This window comes from Typha angustifolia, chromosome 12 (genome assembly GCF_048772165.1).
Source record: "Typha angustifolia cultivar Huaian chromosome 12, ASM4877216v1, whole genome shotgun sequence".
In the NCBI taxonomy this organism is placed as follows: Eukaryota; Viridiplantae; Streptophyta; class Magnoliopsida; order Poales; family Typhaceae; genus Typha; species Typha angustifolia.
Genome location: NC_133250.1, coordinates 9,345,972 through 9,364,393, shown reverse-complemented (window position 1 = coordinate 9,364,393; position 18,422 = coordinate 9,345,972). Strand labels below are relative to the sequence as shown.

General features: G+C 40.0%; 4 protein-coding genes across 12 annotated transcripts; all 4 read right to left on the bottom strand.

Moving 5' to 3' along the window:
• Positions 1 to 4,395: 4,395 nt before the first annotated feature.
• On the bottom strand, positions 4,396 to 7,613 carry LOC140771641 (sugar transport protein MST6-like). Its single transcript, XM_073113210.1, has 5 exons — positions 7,502 to 7,613; positions 6,322 to 6,502; positions 5,906 to 6,228; positions 5,196 to 5,828; positions 4,396 to 5,094 (listed from the first exon to the last, which is right to left on the bottom strand). Exons 2-5 carry the CDS (start codon positions 6,455 to 6,457, stop codon positions 4,633 to 4,635), a joined length of 1,554 nt encoding a protein of 517 aa, XP_072969311.1. The 5' UTR covers positions 6,458 to 6,502; positions 7,502 to 7,613; the 3' UTR covers positions 4,396 to 4,632.
• An 858-nt stretch (positions 7,614 to 8,471) lies between these two features.
• Positions 8,472 to 11,853, bottom strand: LOC140772749 (sugar transport protein MST6-like). 3 transcript variants are annotated; one of them, XM_073114968.1, is made up of 5 exons: positions 11,651 to 11,853; positions 10,365 to 10,595; positions 9,947 to 10,269; positions 9,228 to 9,857; positions 8,472 to 9,001 (listed from the first exon to the last, which is right to left on the bottom strand). In XM_073114968.1, exons 2-5 carry the CDS (start codon positions 10,495 to 10,497, stop codon positions 8,540 to 8,542), a joined length of 1,548 nt encoding a protein of 515 aa, XP_072971069.1. In that variant the 5' UTR covers positions 10,498 to 10,595; positions 11,651 to 11,853; the 3' UTR covers positions 8,472 to 8,539. The 3 variants fall into 3 exon arrangements, with proteins under 3 accessions (XP_072971069.1, XP_072971066.1, XP_072971068.1); XM_073114965.1 differs by having other exon boundaries at positions 10,365 to 10,524; XM_073114967.1 differs by lacking the exon at positions 11,651 to 11,853 and having other exon boundaries at positions 10,365 to 11,643.
• Positions 11,854 to 12,142: 289 nt separating this feature from the next.
• Positions 12,143 to 14,876, bottom strand: LOC140772315 (sugar transport protein MST6-like). The gene is made up of 4 exons (XM_073114317.1): positions 14,501 to 14,876; positions 13,828 to 14,150; positions 12,947 to 13,576; positions 12,143 to 12,746 (listed from the first exon to the last, which is right to left on the bottom strand). Exons 1-4 carry the CDS (start codon positions 14,631 to 14,633, stop codon positions 12,300 to 12,302), a joined length of 1,533 nt encoding a protein of 510 aa, XP_072970418.1. The 5' UTR covers positions 14,634 to 14,876; the 3' UTR covers positions 12,143 to 12,299.
• A 1,283-nt stretch (positions 14,877 to 16,159) lies between these two features.
• Positions 16,160 to 17,938, bottom strand: LOC140772134 (large ribosomal subunit protein uL6m-like). Of its 7 annotated transcripts, none has more exons than XM_073114047.1 (3): positions 17,670 to 17,926; positions 16,901 to 16,952; positions 16,160 to 16,771 (listed from the first exon to the last, which is right to left on the bottom strand). In XM_073114047.1, exon 3 carries the CDS (start codon positions 16,748 to 16,750, stop codon positions 16,442 to 16,444), a length of 309 nt encoding a protein of 102 aa, XP_072970148.1. In that variant the 5' UTR covers positions 16,751 to 16,771; positions 16,901 to 16,952; positions 17,670 to 17,926; the 3' UTR covers positions 16,160 to 16,441. The 7 variants fall into 7 exon arrangements, with proteins under 7 accessions (XP_072970148.1, XP_072970152.1, XP_072970153.1 ...); XM_073114051.1 differs by having other exon boundaries at positions 17,867 to 17,883; XM_073114046.1 differs by having other exon boundaries at positions 16,161 to 16,771; positions 16,901 to 17,016.
• Positions 17,939 to 18,422: the final 484 nt, after the last annotated feature.

Genomic DNA, 18,422 nt, shown 5'->3' with positions numbered 1-18,422 from the left:
GCCCAAGTAGTAGGTTGCTTTGTAGATTGAAATATTTTGTGGGAGGGAATTGGTATGGTTGTAAGGTTTTTTGTTTTATTTTCATGAGATGATTAAATTTTAATGAGAGTATTAGTCTTTAGTACTAGAAGAAACAATTTTCTTGCTTAGATGTGGAAAGTTATCTTAAAATCTTCTCTTGTTAATACTAAGAATCATGGATGCCACTTTTATTTTAATACCATTTTTTTTTTCTTTTTTGAGAGAATTTGTTATCACTTACCTCACCTGGGATCGATCTAACGTTTTTTTGTGTAGAGTTTCACTATTAAAATAGTGTTTGAGCGGTTGAAAGAGGGTCATAGTGAATGAGTATTTTTTGAATTCCATTTCTCTCTCAAAAAAAAAAAAAAAAACGAATTATAGTTTATCTCTCTATAGTTTAGTCAAAGTCAGCTTTCTCTCATAACTTCAGTCTGATTTGAAGTCTAGCATTTGAACCATTTTGCTTTTAAATGGAAAAAATTAACATTTGCATGAGTATTGAGTATTTCCTGAGTTTAAATCCCAGTAACATGGATGGCAATATCCCTATGTAGCTTGATTAGAGTGATCATAATCATTCCCACATAAATACAGTCTGATTTGAGGCCTTAATATCGAGATATTAAGTGCTTAAGTATTGAAGCCCGGAGATAAACTATAATTTATCCTTTTAAAACTGTGTTTAATAGAACTTTCCATTTGGGCCAAATCACGGCCCAAATTACCCATCTTTATTTCTCCTCATCCAGGAGGCCCAAGCCCTTAATTTAGGTTGGGCTACTCACTGTCTCAATCTACCCTTGGACTCTAAGGCCATCAGTTAATTAGGCCCTTAACAGTCGAGTAAATAATAAGTTAATTATTCATTAACCTCCTCATTTTATCTTAAAAATCAAATACTAAACAGTAATCCAATCAACATCGAATGTATTTTAAGTACTATGATAACAAAAGTGGCATTTTAAATTTCCATAACCTTTGTTATCCCTTACCCAGTTTCGATCAAATCCATGGGCAGCCAAACAGCTGTTAAACTTTGCTTGGCTATTTTCCTATCTACTCCAACTGGTAGAGCTTTCAAAAGGCCAAGTTGCTCATATAAAGTCAGGCAAGTGAAGGTGACCCAAAGTAATTACCAATAATGACATAAATGAATGAATGGGGCATGACAAAGACATGGCATAACAAAACCATTGCACCAAGGCCCATTTCTAACTTAGGTTTTCATTACACTTGAGTGACAAGGGGAACTATTAATGTCCTCTCCAATGAGAGAAAATAAGGGCCACTAGTACATCCTAAACATGATAAAGTTCATCTATACCTAGGGTTTTAATCGAGCCGAGCTCGATCGAGTCAACTTTTGTTTGAGTTCGGTTTGAATCAATTTCGAGTCTAAATTTTATAATCTTTTGAGCCGAGTTAGTTCAAGTGTGATGCGAGCTTGAATCTATGATTGAAAGAGTAGACATAAACCCTTACATTTTTGATCCAATGGTCAGTAAACTTTTGGATGTTTATAATTTGAGCTAAATCAGCCTAAGCTTGAGCCGAGTCCAAGCCAGCTTGATGACTTTGAGAGCTCTCCTAACTGTATCCAATCTTAACCTATTCCTGGTTTTAAGGAACCAATGTTCTATTGCTAGTGGTTTCCCATGCATAGGATAAGCCACTTGCTCTCCTCCCAACCACCTTAATTTCCTGCCCCATAAGTAGTATATAAACATAGGACAACCAAACCTCCCACACAATGCTTCGACCATCATCACACTTTTATGCTAAGTGCTCTGATCTCTAAACTTGTCTATCTCTCTACTCCATTCCTGGACACCAAGATGAGGCTTGCACACAAGGCGTGCATAGCTATTGCTCTTGGAGCAGCCCTCGAGCTCAAATCTGTGAGGCCCAAATCCAATTTCATGTCTCTCAGATGGAACTCACTGATGCTCGGTTCATCTCCTGCGCAAGTGAGACTCCCATGCATTGGTGATGCTTTAGAAGCTGGGAAGAATAATAAACATGAGGAGATGAAGGTTAGTATGACACCAGAGGATTCATTGAGGATGGTTTTCTACTTGAGTTGTTGGGGACCAAACTGATGATGAGGGTGATGATATGATGTGCACGAGAAGCATGAGCAAAATGCTTTTGAGATATCTCAAGTTTGGAAGATGAGATCAAGTTGTGCAGTTGTGCTGCACTGCAAGCAAGGGCAAATGATATGATCTTATCTCTGGTGTCTTGTATACATCTGTACATAGAGTACACGTACGTACAAGGACTGGCTGAGATTTTTCTTTTCTTGTTAATTAATTAGACTGCTTTGAGTATATATGTGATGAAAAGATGATCCTCAAAGCAGGCAGAAAATCTTTATTTAATGGTTCTCATAATAGATATTAGACTCTTTGGTAATCACCAAGTAGTTATTAACATTATTATATATACATAAAAGCAATGATGAATAAATTCATTACTACCAACAAATTTCCTTACAAACAAGTAATCTGAAAATCTTGAGAACTTTAGAAAGAATATATATATATATATATATCGCCAGTCCATGTAGGGAAGATAAGGAGTCTACTCGAAGTGAAACGGAATTAACACAAATTAATTTTGAAACCCAACTCACATCAAAAGCTTAGGCTATGTTTAGATGAGGAGAATAGGAGAGAAAAGAAGAGGATGATAAAATTTGGCTTCATTCTCTTCTTTGGAGAGAACAACAGATAAAATTTAGTTTTTCTTTTTTTCATATTTGTTTTTTTTCTTCTCTACTCTCTTATAAATTTTTTGTCCAAACCAGAAAATCTTAATTAAAACAAACTCAAACCCAAAGGTTTAAACTACTATTATAAGGGCTAGAAATTCGTATAAATCACTCAATGTGGCGGAGCAAGGCGAGAAGGCTTGGCCGAAGATGATGGTGAACAGCATGTTAGTGGAGACATTGATGCTAGAAGATCTTGCTGGGGAGGACGTAGACGTTGTTGGCTTTTTTCTTGTCTTTTAGGGTGAAGATTTTCATTTAGCTAGCTATTCTCTATAACGTTGATATGGAGGACCTCTTAGCTAGGAAGGGGGTTGTCTTTTGGGAGGGAAATGTTAAAATTCCTCTTACACCTATTTCTAGAGTCCAACTTTTTCGGATCCTTCTACAACTCCTTCCTTCCTAGTCTACAGTTGCCTTTCTCTCCAATGTCCCACTTAGATTACCAATCTTCTTGGTGAACAAATATCCACCAAATTGAGATACTCTCTCGTATAAATCTAGAAGTAATGGAAGTCTTCCCGAGTGTCTTTTGAGACATTATTTGAAATCTTCTTCTTGTAATATGACTTCTCTCTCTCTCTCTTCTTCTATATATTTATCTTCTCTCATTAATGAAAGTCTTCCCCTCACGGTTTGTTTTCTGTCTCTCCTCCTTGTTTGCTATTGATTTTCTTGCATTCACATGTTTACTCAAACGTTGTTTTAAGGTGTTTTGTTAAATTCATTGGACTTTATCACTGGTGTGCATGTATCCCAGTCGAAGTTTACTCCTTAGTTGGGTGCTTAGCTTCTCAAGATTCATATTGTTTTACCTGTAATGTTGCTACCTAGCCAAGCGAGAGGCTTGCTATTAGAGCATTGATCTATCTTCTCTGTTTTCACTATACTTGAGTACATGTTATGATATTTGCGTTAACTGTTGTTCATTTTGTATTATAGTTAAGTATGGGGCTTGCTTTTAGGGCTCTTGTAGACGTGATTAGCAAGTAGGTTAGGCTGAGTTTTTCGGGCTAATCGTGTTTAAATATTTGTTAACGGTCCAACCCACCAATCACTTGGGTTGGGCCGAGTTTGGGTCGAGCATATTCTAGCTTGTTACCGCTCACTAGCTCATTAGATATTGAGTTTGAGTTAAGTATAATGAGTCTAACATAATGGGTTAAATATAAAAAATATTATATTTTATTGGGTCGAGTTTAATGTGCTTATATGAAAGCATTTTAGTTATTTTCATGATAACATACTTATATATTGATATATAGTTATTAAATATCTAATGTGGGATTAAAAAAATTATAGGAATACGTATGCATTATGAATTAGGCCAAATGAGAGTAGTGGATTGGGCTTTCGGGTCAGGCCAGGTGGGCAAACGCTTAGCTCATTACGTCTACTACTATCTGGGGCTCGGGTCGGGCCTGGCCTAAATCAAGTTTGGGCCAAGTTTGGACAGGTCGATCCTAATGATCATGTCTAGGCTCTTGTCATATTTTTACTTATCATTTTTTATATCCGATTGAAACGAATAATATGATTGACTTCCTTTAAAAAAAAAAGGTAATGAAAGTGGGCCCGGCTCACAGTGTGGTCTCATTAACCAATTATTAAGGATTCAATTGTTCTCTTTACAAGAAGAAAAAAGGTAAAAAAATAATACTATTTTCATTATAGATTCAATTGTACTTATATCCAATAGCCGGATTTCTTGATATACAGCAGCAGGGTCGAATTGTAGAAATGGCAACTCCCTGTTTGTGATGATGATCGTAGCCTCGTAAAGCTTTTGATCTTTAATCGTTTGTGCAACCCGAGACCAACATTTCGTAGCTCGATTACGCACCGACTACATTTGATTTATTCCCAACATGAAGAACATCCTCATCGGCGATGAATTTACCCCAGAACCAATGCTTCTTCCAGACAAGGATCATCCTTTCGATGGGTACGTGCTTGGTCTCAGGCAGGAAGAGTCCGATGAACACCGTCATGATCAACACCCATCCTCCAAAGAAGTAGAAGATACCAAATTTAAGGTGGCAAAGCAAGTTGAGGAAGGTCTGGCTAACTACGAACGTGAAGAACATGTTGACGGACACGTTGATGCTTTGGCCGGCCGACCGGATCTCCAAGGGGAAGATCTCACTTGGGACTAAAATTCCGAGGGGGCCCCATGACCACGCGAAACCGGCGACGTATACGCATATGAAGAACACGATGCAGCCCACATAAGCCTTCGATGTAGTTGCTACTCCGCTCGTCCCAAATTGGATTCCTATCAAAGTCCCCACAGTGATCTGCACCATATCCAAATCATATTAATTTGATTTTTAGTTTGATACCAAAGGACAATGGAATTCAGAAGAAAACTTGTGGTTAATTAGAGAGACAGACATACCAGACATACAAGCATTTGGGTTCCACCTTGCAGGAAGAGTGCCCTGCGGCCAGCTCTGTCGACAGTAGCAATGGACACAACGGTGGCAAACATGTTGACAAGACCGGTAATGACGGCGGACATGAGTGACGCATCGTCACCAAAACCGATGGTCTTGAACAGGACAGGGGCGTAAAACATGACGACGTTGATGCCGGTAAGCTGCTGGAAGAAGGGAATTAGAATGACCATGGTAAGTTGCGGCCAGTACTTCCTCTCCAGTATGTTCTTCCACGGGTGCTTGACGGCTTTGGAAACCTCGCTGGCGGCCACAAGATCATCATACTCATCGTGAATATCATCGGTGCCACGGAGCTTTGAGAGCATCGCCTTCGCTGCATCCGCGTGCCCACGTTCAATGAGAGAGTTGGGAGTGTAGGGGAGAAGCAGAGATCCAACGGTGACGATGGCAGCAGGGATGGCGACAAGACCCAAGCTGATGCGCCAACCCCAAGTAGTTCCACCAATCTTGGCTGTCCCATAGTTGATTAAGTTGGCAGCTAGTATGCCGATCGTTATCATGAGTTGGAAGCCGATGTTGAGCATGCCACGGTGCTTAGCCGGTGCCATCTCCGAGAGGTATACTGGCACAGACTGCACAAATTAAAAATTAACGTAGAACATCGATCATATTCTTGAAGTTTGATTCTATGTCTAGCTAGCCACAGTACCTGACCCACAAAGCCTATGCCGGCGCCGAGAAGGATGCGGCCAAGGATGAGCATGGAAACATTCACCGCTGCACCGCTGATGGCAGCACCAACTAGAACTGTGATCCCGCCGCCGAACATGGACCACTTCCTCCCGAATGCCCTCGTCACGGTTGATGCAAGAAACGCCGCAACCATTACAGCCAAGTAGAGCGATGAAGTGAAAAGCGTAAGCATCTGGCTGTAGAACTTGCAGTACTGATTGGTGCCCACGTCCTCCTTCTCCGTGCGATACACCAACGGGAAGAAATTCCGCAAGAAGGAATCCATCGAAGTCACTCCACCTTAATTTAGACAAAAGAGACGAGGTTCAAAACCAATTTGATCGATCTCAAGCAAGAAAGAAAGACCGAGTGCTTTGGTTGTCCATAACTTACCAGAAATGCCAATGTCATAGCCGAAGATTAGACCACCGGAGGAGGCGACGAGGCAGACTAGGACGGCATAGAGTGTTATCTTCCCTGGGTACTCCTCCTTCCCTCCAGATGCGCTTATGATTGCACCGCCCACCATTGAATTAGATAATTTTCTGCTCCTTAACGAGAGCAGAAGATTTACCTGATCAATAATTGAGAAGCAGAAGCTCAAATAAGAGCAATCCAATTCACTGGAGGAGTTCAAATAGGATGAAAATTATATGTACTTGTCAAAAATCTAGGCCACAACAGAACGTCAAAAGCTGGTAGTGGTTTTACATGGTCTGATTTGCTTCTGATTTCCTTAAGAACTTAAAAAGTTATCAAGAATATGCAGTCTTATTATAATATGAACAGAAGTTCTTATTCTTAGTATGATTTGCTTCTGATTTCCCTATGATCTTAGAAAGTTTAGATAGAAGCTTCAATCTTATAATTGCAGGGCAACTTCCTGACCCTGACTCTTTATTATTCTAGACTAAACTTTATTCCAGCTTCATTTTCCAATCTGAATATATTTGATGAAAGCAAAGCAACAAATTATAGAGCTATGAACTAAACTGGATTCAAACATTGTACAGCATCTAAATTAGCTCAACATGCTTTAAGCTTGTCAAGCATCCAACTTTTGCGGATCATCAAAGTAAGTCGTGTATTCCCTCACTTTTTTCGAGTGCTTGTTTTGTAGAATGCTTCAATTGATCCACTCATCTAATCGTGTTTCCATACTCAGAGAAAAATTATCTTAAAGCTATTTGCGCTGCAATCCATATACCAATAGTATTCTAAACGATAAGCTGATATCTTAAAGAGAATCCTAGAAGTTCATACATGTCTCTTAGATGCCCAATTCAATTGACATAAAGTACGGAGACAATTCAGTAAGTTTAAAGCGAAATGAATTATATTTTGACAACTAACTCGAAGGAACCCAAGTGAAAAAAAAAAAATTGCACATTGGCATGCAGCAACTGAAGGGCTTTTTGAAACAGACAAAGGAGGTACTGGAACATAATAGATCGAAGCCACAATAGCAAATTCATAAGCAGTAAGGAATCAAACTACTAGGATGGACTGGAAAAGCTCGAGGTTGTGGACGAAAACTACTACCCAGATGACAAAAAGACCGTCAAGAACCCACCTTACAACAGAGAAAGTAGACAGAAACTACTCCCCTTTCGCGGGGTTTTCTCGAGAGAATTAGGTGTAGAGTTGGGGCTTTCGACAGGAGAGAGAGAGAGAGAGAGAGAGAGAGAGAGAGAGAGAGAGAGAGGTTGATAAGGTTGGTTACAAATATATTCCAGGCAAAACAGAGGAATAAAACCCGTAATTAGTCATCCAACCAAAAAACATTATCTTATTCTAACTATTCCTCCTACTTTATTCAGCACTGAGATTCTGTACGGACCAATGTTTGTGGCTGTCGATTGCTTATATATTATAGAACTAATGTCTCGTCCATTATTTATATACTGTTACAAACACTACAATGTTAACCAGTAAGGGTGGTGAACTAATTCAATCATCTCACTGGTTCTGAGATTAGTACTTTTTAATATTGCTATCTGAAAAATAAAACCCTAGGCTCCTAGTTGCTTATTAAATGAACAAATAATCAATCGCAGACAGACAAATGATTTTACATGGAGAACCTCTAAAGTTGATTGAAAAACTACTGATCAAAACTTGAATTAAACTAATCACTAAAATACCATAGCGGTAAAAGAGGCCTATTTTGGTCAATAATTCTCAATTTGTTATAAAAATAAATGAGAGTCTGCATGTAAATGGTCAAAAAATTTAAGAGTCTATGTAATTATAATTTTTTACACCAAGGGAGCGGCGCCTCTCAACTCTCAAATTAATGGATGGAAGATCTCTCTGGGGACGATGCATGAGAATTAATAACATATACGTGTATATATATCAGTCGTGTATTGTAAACAAATAGGGAGCATCTGGTCTCATTAGTCAATCATTGAGGATTCAATTGTCCTCCTTACAAGAAAAGGTAAAACTCAGATTATGTTCATTACATTGTCAGAAGGAAACAAGCTAGAATGGATTCAGTTGAACTTAAGGATTTCTTGATATACAGCAGTTGCACTGAATTGTAGAAATTTTTTATCTTTAATTGTTTCTGCAATCCGCGACCAACATTTCATGCGTTTTGGCTCGATTACACACCGCCCACATTTGATTTATTCCCAACATGGAGTACATCTTCATCGGCAATGAATTTACCCCAGAACCAGTGCTTCTTCCAGACAAGGATCATCCTTTCAATGGGCACGTTCTTGGTCTCAGGCAGGAAGAGTCCAATGAACACAGTCATGATCAACACCCATCCACCAAAGAAGTAGAAGAGACCAAATTTAAGGTGGCAAAGCAAGGTGAGGAAGGACTGGCCAATTACGAACGTGAAGAACAAGTTGACGGACACGTTGATGCTTTGGCCGGCCGACCGGATCTCGAGGGGGAAGATCTCACTTGGAACTAGAATTCCAAGGGGGCCCCACGACCATGCGAAACCGGCGACGTATGCACATATGAAGAACACTATACAGCTTCCGTAAGCCTTAGATATAGTGGCTACTCCGCTAGTCCCAAATTTGATTCCAATCAAAGTCCCCACGATGATCTGCACGATATAAGTGATTAATTTGATTTCAGTATGAAACAAAGGACAATGCTAGTATATAACATTTGCATTCAGATAGTCTTACATTACTATTATGAAGAAGAAAAGTTCCTTCCCCTTGCTTAATGATTTGTCAGAGAGTTTCTTGTTGCTTATAATGAGTACACTATGGGAAGCAAATCGATAAAGCAGCAGTAAGCATCCAAGTTTTTGTGGTTAGACATACCTGACATATAAGCATTTGGGTTCCACCTTGCAGGAAGAGTGCCCTGCGACCAGCTCTGTCGACAGTAGCGATGGACACAAAGGTGGCAAAGACGTTGACAAGACCGGTAATGACGGCGGACATGAGTGATGCATCGTCACCAAAACCGATGGTCTTGAACAGGACAGGGGCATAAAACATGATTACGTTGATACCGGTAAGCTGCTGGAAGAAGGGAATTAGAACGACCATAATAAGTTGTGGCCTATACTTCCTTTCCAGTATATTCGTCCATGGGTGCTTGATGAGTTTGGAAACTTCGCAGGCGGCCACAAGATCATCATACTCATCGTGAACATCATCGGTGCCGCGGATCTTGGAGAGCATCACTTTTGCTGCATCCGCATGCCCACGTTCAAGGAGAGAGTTGGGAGTATCGGGGAGAAGTAGAGATCCAATTGTGATGATAGCAGCAGGGACGGCCACAAGACTCAAGCTGATGCGCCAACCCCAACCTCCGGCAATCCTGACTACGCCATAGTTGATTAAGTTGGCAGCGAGTATTCCTATTGTTATCATAAGTTGGAAGCCGATGTTGAGCATGCCACGGAGCTTAGCCGGTGCCATCTCTGAGAGGTATAATGGCACAGACTGAAAACATAGAAGAGGTTAAGGTTGATCGATCATGATCATATTTTGAAGTTTGATTCGATATCTATGAACCGTGAAGCTAGCCACACCTGACCCATAAAGCCTACGCCGACACCGAGAAGGATGCGGCCAAGGATGAGCATGATGACATTCTCTGCTGCGCCATTGAAGGCAGCACCAACTAGAACTGTGATCCCGCCGCCAAACATGGACCACTTCCTCCCCAATTCCCTTGTCACTGTTGATGCAAGAAAAGACGCAACCAATGCAGCCAAGTAGAGCGATGAAGTGAAAAGTGTGAGCAGCTGGCTGTCAAACTCGCAGTATTGATTGGTGCTCGTGTGCTCCTCCTCCTTGCGATATACCGAGGGAAAGAAATTCCGCAAGAACGAATTCATCGAAGTCACTCCACCTTTTGTTGTGTCAAAGGCAAAGAGACAAGTTCCAGAGAGGTTCCAATTCTCAAGCAAGAAATAAAGGCCGAGTGTTTTGGCTATTCAAACTTACCAGAAATGCCGATGTCATAGCCGGCGACTAGACCGCCGGAGGAAGCGACAAGGCAGGCTAGGAAGACAAAGAGTGTAATCTTGCCTGGGTACTCCTTCCCTCCGGATGTGCTTATGATTGCTCCCCCCGCCATCGAATTGGATCGCGAGAGCTTCTTTAACTTTGAAAGGGAAGGAAGAGAGCCAATGAAAGTGCGAAAAAGAACTGAAGATAACCAGGAATTCTTGTTTCCTGGGAGGAGAGGTGCTCAGGTATCTTATATAGAAGAGCTAAAGGCTTAAGGTGGCAGAACTATCCACTTGTGAGCTGATTGAATGACAATTATAGAAGAGCTTTGTTTTATGTTCTAATAGAAAGGATAATGATAACTTTTTTATGAGTCAATATTTAAAACTAATTTTGGTCCATATCTTTCACCGATAAGAGATTTCCTTTTAGAGTTAATCAAAGGCTGGTATTCAAAACTTATTTACTAGTGCAACTTCCTGACTCTGACTCAATTATTCTCGACTAAACTTTATTCCAGGTTCACTTGCCAATCTGAATATATTCACTGAAAGCAAAGCAAAAAATTATAGATTTATGAGACTAAATTGGATTCAAACGATGTACAACATAGAAATAAGCTCAACATGGTTTAGGCTTGTAGTGGAAATGTTATGTGAGAAAGTGAACCCTTTATGTACCAATCATCAAAAATGAAAGTGACTCTTCCAACTTTTGTGAATCATCCAAGTAAGTCGTCTATTCCTCACTTTTTTGAGCGTTTGTTCTTGATTGCAGAATCCTTCAACTGACCTCACTCATTTAATCATATTTCCATACCAATGGAGCCTCTTTTGATCTGATAGTATTCTAAATGATAACCTAATTTTAAAGAGAATTATAAAAGTTCATACATGCCTGTTAGATGCCCAATTCAATTGACAAACGATAAGCAGACAAATCAGGAAGTTTAAAGCAAAATGAATCATATTCAAACACGGTTGAATCATTGCCTCATAAATCAGAAATATCCTGGAAAGCAATTTATAATATCTAACCCTAAACCAAAGAACAATGGCATAGAAATTTATAACTAATTCAAAGAAATCCAACTCAAAAGAAATTTGCACACTGGCATGCAGCAACTGAAGGGCTTTTTGAAACAGACCAAGTAGGCTACTGGAACATTACATCAATCCCACAATAACAAATTCATAAGCAGTAAAGAGCAACATGGAATAAAACTACTAGGATGGACTGGAAAACAAATACAGAGATGACAAAAAGACCTAAAATCTCACCTTAAACCCGACAAGTAGAGAAAAATCTCATTTTGGAGCAGATTAGTTAAGCAACTCTCCTTTCGCGGCCATCAACGTCGCAACTCGCGAGGCTCTCTTGCGAGAATAAGGAGCAGAGGTAGGGTGTTGGACAGGGGAGAGAGAGAGGGGTGTGAAGGTTACTAATACACTCCAGACAACAAGGAACAGAGGAATAAAACCCGTAGTTAATTAGCCATCCAACCAAATTAGTCTGATGAGCATTACCTTATTCCAACTTATTCAAACTAATGATTGGGATTCTGTTGCGGACCAATCTCATGCGAGTCAATCCTGACGGCGCTCTATTAGATAAGTACAGTCTAGATCTCGCCTAACAGATGATTGTTTTTTTAAAGCAAAACAAGCAATTAAAAGTAATTTGACATGAATTCTTCTAAAAATTAATTCTACGAACAATTAAAAATAATTAATTTATCATGAACAGAGTCCCAGTCCTATCTGGCCCAAAAACCGACTAATGATAGCCTTTAGATTCACCCACCCAGTTAAATGCAAGATAAGCACATACCATATGACTTATTTATCGTCCATTGTTTAAATAATATTACAAACAACAAGCGAGTGGCGCCTCTCAACTCTCAAATTAACCAATCTCCACAACCCAAACTTAAACTTTGTTCCCCCCAACGTGCACATCCTCGTTGGCTATGAAGTTTCCCCAGAACCAGTGCCTCTTCCACACGAGGACCATCTCCTCAATGGGCACGTTCTTGGTCTCCGGCAGGAATAAGGCGATGAAGACGGTCATGATCAACACCCAGCCGCCAAAGAAGTAGAAGAGCCCAAACTTGAGGTGGCAGAGCAGGGTGAGGAAGGCCTGGCCGATGACGAAGGTGAAGAACATGTTGACGGAGACGTTGATGCTCTGCCCGGCCGACCGGATCTCCAGGGGGAAGATCTCGCTGGGGACGAGCCACCCGAGCGGGCCCCACGACCACGCGAAGCCGGCCACGTAGACGCAGATGAAGAAGACGATGCAAACGGCGTAGCCCCTGGAGATGGTAGCCACGCCGCTGGTTCCGAACTGGATGCCGATCAAAGTTCCCACAATGATCTGCACGAGAACTAAGTGCTCACTTTCGTCCAATGTACGTAATACTGCTATTAATGTAGTATGCTTTGCTCAATTTTCAAATATACACCTCAATTATGTTGTGCGACCCATTTTACTATTTCTTTTTCTAAAAAAAAGAAAGAGATAAAATTTAAAGATACTATTATTTAAAAATACTCTTTTTTTTTAATCTTTTTTACCTGACATATGAGCATTTGTGTGCCGCCTTGTAGGAAGAGGAATCTCCGGCCGGCCTTGTCGGCGGAGATGATGGAGACGAAGGTGGCGAACATGTTGACAAGGCCAGTGATGACAGCGGACACGAGCGACGCGTCGTCGGCAAATCCGATGGTCTTGAATAGCACGGGGGCGTAGAACATGATGACGTTGATCCCGGTGAGCTGCTGGAAGAAGGGGATGAGGATGGCCATGGTGAGCTGCGCCCTGTACTTCTTCTCCGTTATGTTCCTCCACGGGTGCTTGACGGTCTTCGACTCCTCGCTGGCGGCCACGAGGTCGTCGTACTCGTCCCGGATGTCGGTGGTGCCGCGGATCTTGGAGAGCATGGTCTGCGCCTTCTCGTCGTGGCCGCGCTCGATGAGGGAGTTGGGAGTGTCGGGGAGGATGAGGGAGCCCACTGTGATGATTGCGGCCGGGACCGCGGCGAGGCCCAAGCTGACGCGCCAACCCCACCCGCCGGCGATCTTGGAGGTGCCGTAGTTGATGAGGTTGGCGGCGAAGATTCCGATGGTGATCATGAGTTGGAAGCCAATGTTGAGCATGCCACGGAGCTTGGCCGGTGCCATCTCGGAGAGGTATACCGGCACAGACTGCGTAACAAAAATACACGGTGTATAATTATATATATATATATTTTAAATAACACCCTAACTTTTACTAAAGTTGTAATTCACACCAATCCTTGTTGAGCTATATAAGGATTTTACATACCTAGGGAGAAAAAATAAAGGAGGGTTTCTAATTACAAATAATTTCAAAATAAAAAAATAACTAAAATTCAGGGTGTTATATGAAACTTTCCCTAGAACTTTTGTTAATTTTATATGATGCTGATGATCACCTGATTGGCGAAGCCGACGCCGATACCGAGGAGGATACGGCCGAGGATGAGCATGAAGACGTTCTCCGCGGCGCCGTTGATGGCGGCGCCGACGAGGAAGGTGATTCCGCCGGCGAACATGGACCACTTCCTCCCGAACACCCTCGTCACCGCCGAGGCGAAGAAGGAGGCGATGAGCGCGGCCAAGTAGAGGGACGACGTGAACAGCGTCAGCAGCTGGCTGTCGAACTTGCAGTACTGGTTGGTGGTCACCACCTCCTTCTCCTTTCTGTACACCGACGGGAAGAACTTCGACAAGAACGAGTCCATCGACGTAACTCCGCCTTAAATCGATCGATCGAGTACACCAAATTAGAGTCTACTTAGGGGATAAAAATGGATCATATTAATCTGATTCTATATGTATATATCTAAGTTTTGTTGAATATGAATTGAGTTTTTCTTTCAAACATCTTAATTTAGACTAATGTAAATTTGGGTTGAGAAAAATATGTCAATATAGTTTAAAATATTTTGAAAATTGCGAAATAATCTCTAATTTAATTTTTAGTATCACGTCATTTTTGATTCAAGAAATGAATACTAATATATCTGACAGTCAATATATCAGATTCATATTCACGTTTGTACTTAAGTGATATGGTAATTAAGTTTCAACCTTAGGAAAAGTTACCAGAAATGCCGATATCGTAGCCGAAGATGAGACCGCCGGAGGAGGCGACGAGGCAGGCGAAGAAGACGAAGAGGGTCATCTTGCCGGGATACTCCTTCCCGCCGGATTGGTTCATAATTATGCCTCCCGCCATTGGATCGGATCACAGGATTTTCCCCTAGTGTTAAAAGCAAACAAAAAGAGAAGGGAATCCAATGGAGATAGGGAGAGAGAGAGAGAGAGAGGGAGGAGAGCCGGAGCTGGGAGGAGCTCTTGAGGGTGGTGTTTATTATATAGAAGAGTTGTCGAGGTGAATAGCTAAGCTGGATAAACAATCCATCGTTGGATGATAATTGCTGGCAGTTAGGAAGGAACAGCTTCCTGCCTCCTACTTTTAACCGTTTTGGATTTGAAGAGCTTCGTTTTTTTTTCTATCTTCTGATGGGAAAAAAGATAGGACAACGGTTTCTTTGCTATATTGGGTGCATTGTGATCAGCTTATCTTATAAGAGATTCGGGTGTTTGTTGTCCTAATTTTATAGCCCATTTCTGTTCCTGAGGTTCTTCTACAGTTTCTACTTTTAGGATGCAAGGATCTTTATTCCTGTTACAATAGATTATTGTGTTGAAGAGTTTTGAAGTCACACAAGGGACGTAGCCATGGGTAGAGAAATTAGATTCTTTTTTTTTTTGTTTGGAGAAAAAAAGTCTATAGACTGATTAAATGCATGAGAATAGTATGGGAGGTACGTCAATGTTATACTTGGTTGAACACAAATCTAATGAAGCAAAGTATCAAGCAAGTAACAGTACATACAAAGCACTCATATAAAGTTAAAAGAGAAGGAAGTAGTAACTAGCAAGCCTTCCTTTTGACTATCATTGGTAGCACCGCAGAAAACACAGGAAGAAATTTGGAGGAAGATATAAGTATAAAAACCTACGAATCCATCAGGACCATAGTAAACCCAACATCATAAACCTACAACATGTAACACAGCAACAAAACCTAAGAAAAGAAAATTTGAAAAAAAAAATACTTGATTTTAGGCATAGTGAGAAGATTTAAGGTGGCTAGGAGAGGGAGATGAGGAGATTGCCAGCAGTGAAGGAAAACCCTCTTCTAAAGGGTAGAAAGAAGCTGCCAAAACCCTAGTAGAGCTAAGGTCTAGAAGTCCAAAACTATACTTTACGAGAAATTAAAAATAGGGAAATGTCTTGTGTGACTCTGGATTAAGGATTTCCTCATCCTAGCTACTTGGGTTAAGAGAGCAGAGAGGAGATCACTAGCGGCAAAAGAAAATCCTCTTCTAGAGAGGAGAAAGAGGCGGCCGAAACCCTAGCAAATCTAGGGTCAGCGCAACTCTAGAAATATACTTTGAGAGAAATTAACATAGGAAAAATGTTTTGTGTGATTCTAGATTAGGGATACTTTACTATCATCCAAATATATAAGAAGAGACGAACATTTAATTTTCATAGGAAAAAAACTCTACTCTACACATTAGATATAGTTTTGAAAAAAAAATTCTTGCTTGTGACGATAATTTTGCCCTTTTGACAAAAATCCTAGCTCTGCCACCAAATCATGCTAAAATATCTAATGAACTTTTTTTTGAAAAAGAATTTAGAATGTTTGTTCCTGCCAATTGAGCATCACTATCAATAAAAACCTCGACCTAACAAGAACAAAAGCTCTAATGCAATTAAAAACTACAAATGCAGAATCATCATGTCAATTGTTTCATTGTTCACAAACTGAGTAAATAGATGGTGCCAACTTATTTACTCTCTAGCAGTGAAAGCATCTTAAACTTAAAAATCACAGGAATAAGTGGACGATAATCTGCCAACAATAACTCAAACTCACCGATAAGAAGTTCTTATTCACCAGTTATTCCGTCCTTAAATCAGTCAATTCTCCGATAGCAGAATTAAAATGAGAACAACTTGTTCCTCTTATCACTTCGATTTCTTTCCTTGCTTTTTCTTCACAACTTCATCAAGGTACATTATCCCTTTGCCTTTGTAAACCTCTGGAGGTTTACAGCTTCGGACAGCACCAGCAAACTGGTGTACTCTTTCCTTGTCTATTCCAGTGCAGCAAATTACATTGGGTTTGAAACAGAAGACGCGCAGAGCAGGAGGGACAGCAAATTCCACCTCATGGCTGTAACCCAGCTTCAGAAACAGTTGACGGCCTTCGGCTTCAGTTCGTGCTTTAAATCCAACTCCAACAATTTTAAGGAACCGGAAAAATTTGGCTTCCATTAAATTTTAAGCAAACCTTATCTGCCAAAATATAGATATCTTGAATAACAATTATTAGGTGTAAGAATGCAAGGTTTCATTCTAAGACAAGTTTATTTGAAGTGGCAAAGCTCTAATAGGAGTCTGAAAAACATTAGAAGAAATGCTTACATTAAGTATCGCAAACCAGAAGTCACTTCCCATGGTTGTTTCTTTGAAAAAGCTAAAGTTTTCCAAGAGTTGAAAGAAATGAGAATGCCAATCAACATGTTGGGTTTCATCTCATTCTGTTAGCAACATTAATGCGTAAAATTCATGGGGTTAAATAATGACATATAAGTTCCTTTGGTTATGAATTCTATTCCTAGGTCTTAAGTGTCAGCTGCATAGGGTTTGCCAGAAACTTTTCCACACGGCTAAGTATGCATCATAAAAAAATAGGTCATGAAAATCTTTCATATCATGCAGTCTATGCTCTACCCCTACCATACCCAAGGAGGTGTATATTAAACATCTTCAACCACTAAATTTGAGAACTTAAGCACATCTCGAGTACCCAATCCATCCACCAATCCCTAATCTCAATTTCCTTACTTGCAAAAAGTGATGTACAAAGTTATTCTCCTAGAATGTAGCAGTTTATACAACATCTAAATAGCAAATACACTTCCTAATTAGAGGCAAGTGCCACTAAGTTCTTAGTTCCAACTAATGATTTCAACAAGCCTGACTATATAACAGAAATTCTCAGCCGTCGCACAGCACCTAAAAGATTCACAAATCAAGCTACAGATAGATAACCCAACATCTCAGCCACAAAATGAGGCTCCCAACATGCTTAGGCATTTATACAAACAGGTGGAGAGCATCGACAATTTATCATGATAAATATCGAAACAACAAAACAAAAATGTCTTGCAAAACAGGGACTAGGATTAACCTATTGACGGCTCCGAAGTCGCGATTTTTTTCTTTTCTATCTCGCTTGTGAAACGAAAGATAAAACCAAAGATTGAAGCGCGCACCCGAGACAAAGATAGACGAGGGCTTCGCCCAAGAGTTTATGAAAGCAGTTTAATAGGCAACCTAATAACAACTTACACAGACTTCTTTTGTTAACATACTAAGAGAACATACCTCGAGTTTATTTGCCTCTTGGAGTTTTAAATCTTACCTCCTTGAATATATGATCATAGAATGAAAATTTTCAATCATCTTTGTTCAAAGAATAGAATTATGTACATTATAAGGGTATTACAGTAATTGACTTTTTCTCCCTTAAGTTTGAATGAAAGAATTAATAGTTTTATATTAATATAAAACATATTAGAGCAAAGTAATACACATAAAAATTTAAGAGTATTGTTTAATTTTAGACATAACCATAGGGTAATTTGAAATTTACCTTTCAGTGAATATCTAGACATACTAAAAGGTTACAAGAGTACTACAAACTTCCTAAATTCTAACATGAATTTGTTATTGCACATATTGGCATATGAGCAATATTATACAGACAGCAGTTTTGCTTAATGTTTAGAATTAGGAGAGATTTTATCAAAGAGAAATAATAATAATGAACTATCTTAAATCATGAACGTTTTTTTTTTCCTTCTCTTAATTGTTTGAATCATATTTCGATCAAGGTAAAAAATGTTCTTATATAGATTGAACTGGCAACTTAGCAGGAGAC

Bases quoted from the DNA above. Each gene is read 5' to 3' on its own strand.
- LOC140771641 (XM_073113210.1), bottom strand. From the start codon at position 6,457: ATGGTGGGCGGTGCAATCATAAGCGCATCTGGAGGGAAGGAGGAGTAC. The intron at 6,229-6,321 runs GTAAGTTATGGA...GTCTAAATTAAG, and splicing joins CTATGACATTGGCATTTCTG to GTGGAGTGACTTCGATGGAT. The intron at 5,095-5,195 runs GTATGTCTGTCT...GATATGGTGCAG, and splicing joins CCCAAATGCTTGTATGTCTG to ATCACTGTGGGGACTTTGAT.
- LOC140772749 (XM_073114968.1), bottom strand. From the start codon at position 10,497: ATGGCGGGGGGAGCAATCATAAGCACATCCGGAGGGAAGGAGTACCCA. The intron at 9,858-9,946 runs GTGTGGCTAGCT...CTATGTTTTCAG, and splicing joins GCGTAGGCTTTATGGGTCAG to TCTGTGCCATTATACCTCTC. The intron at 9,002-9,227 runs GTATGTCTAACC...TATATCGTGCAG, and splicing joins CCCAAATGCTTATATGTCAG to ATCATCGTGGGGACTTTGAT.
- LOC140772315 (XM_073114317.1), bottom strand. From the start codon at position 14,633: ATGGCGGGAGGCATAATTATGAACCAATCCGGCGGGAAGGAGTATCCC. The intron at 14,151-14,500 runs GTAACTTTTCCT...GATCGATTTAAG, and splicing joins CTACGATATCGGCATTTCTG to GCGGAGTTACGTCGATGGAC. The intron at 12,747-12,946 runs GTAAAAAAGATT...GTTCTCGTGCAG, and splicing joins CACAAATGCTCATATGTCAG to ATCATTGTGGGAACTTTGAT.
- LOC140772134 (XM_073114052.1), bottom strand. From the start codon at position 16,750: ATGGAAGCCAAATTTTTCCGGTTCCTTAAAATTGTTGGAGTTGGATTT.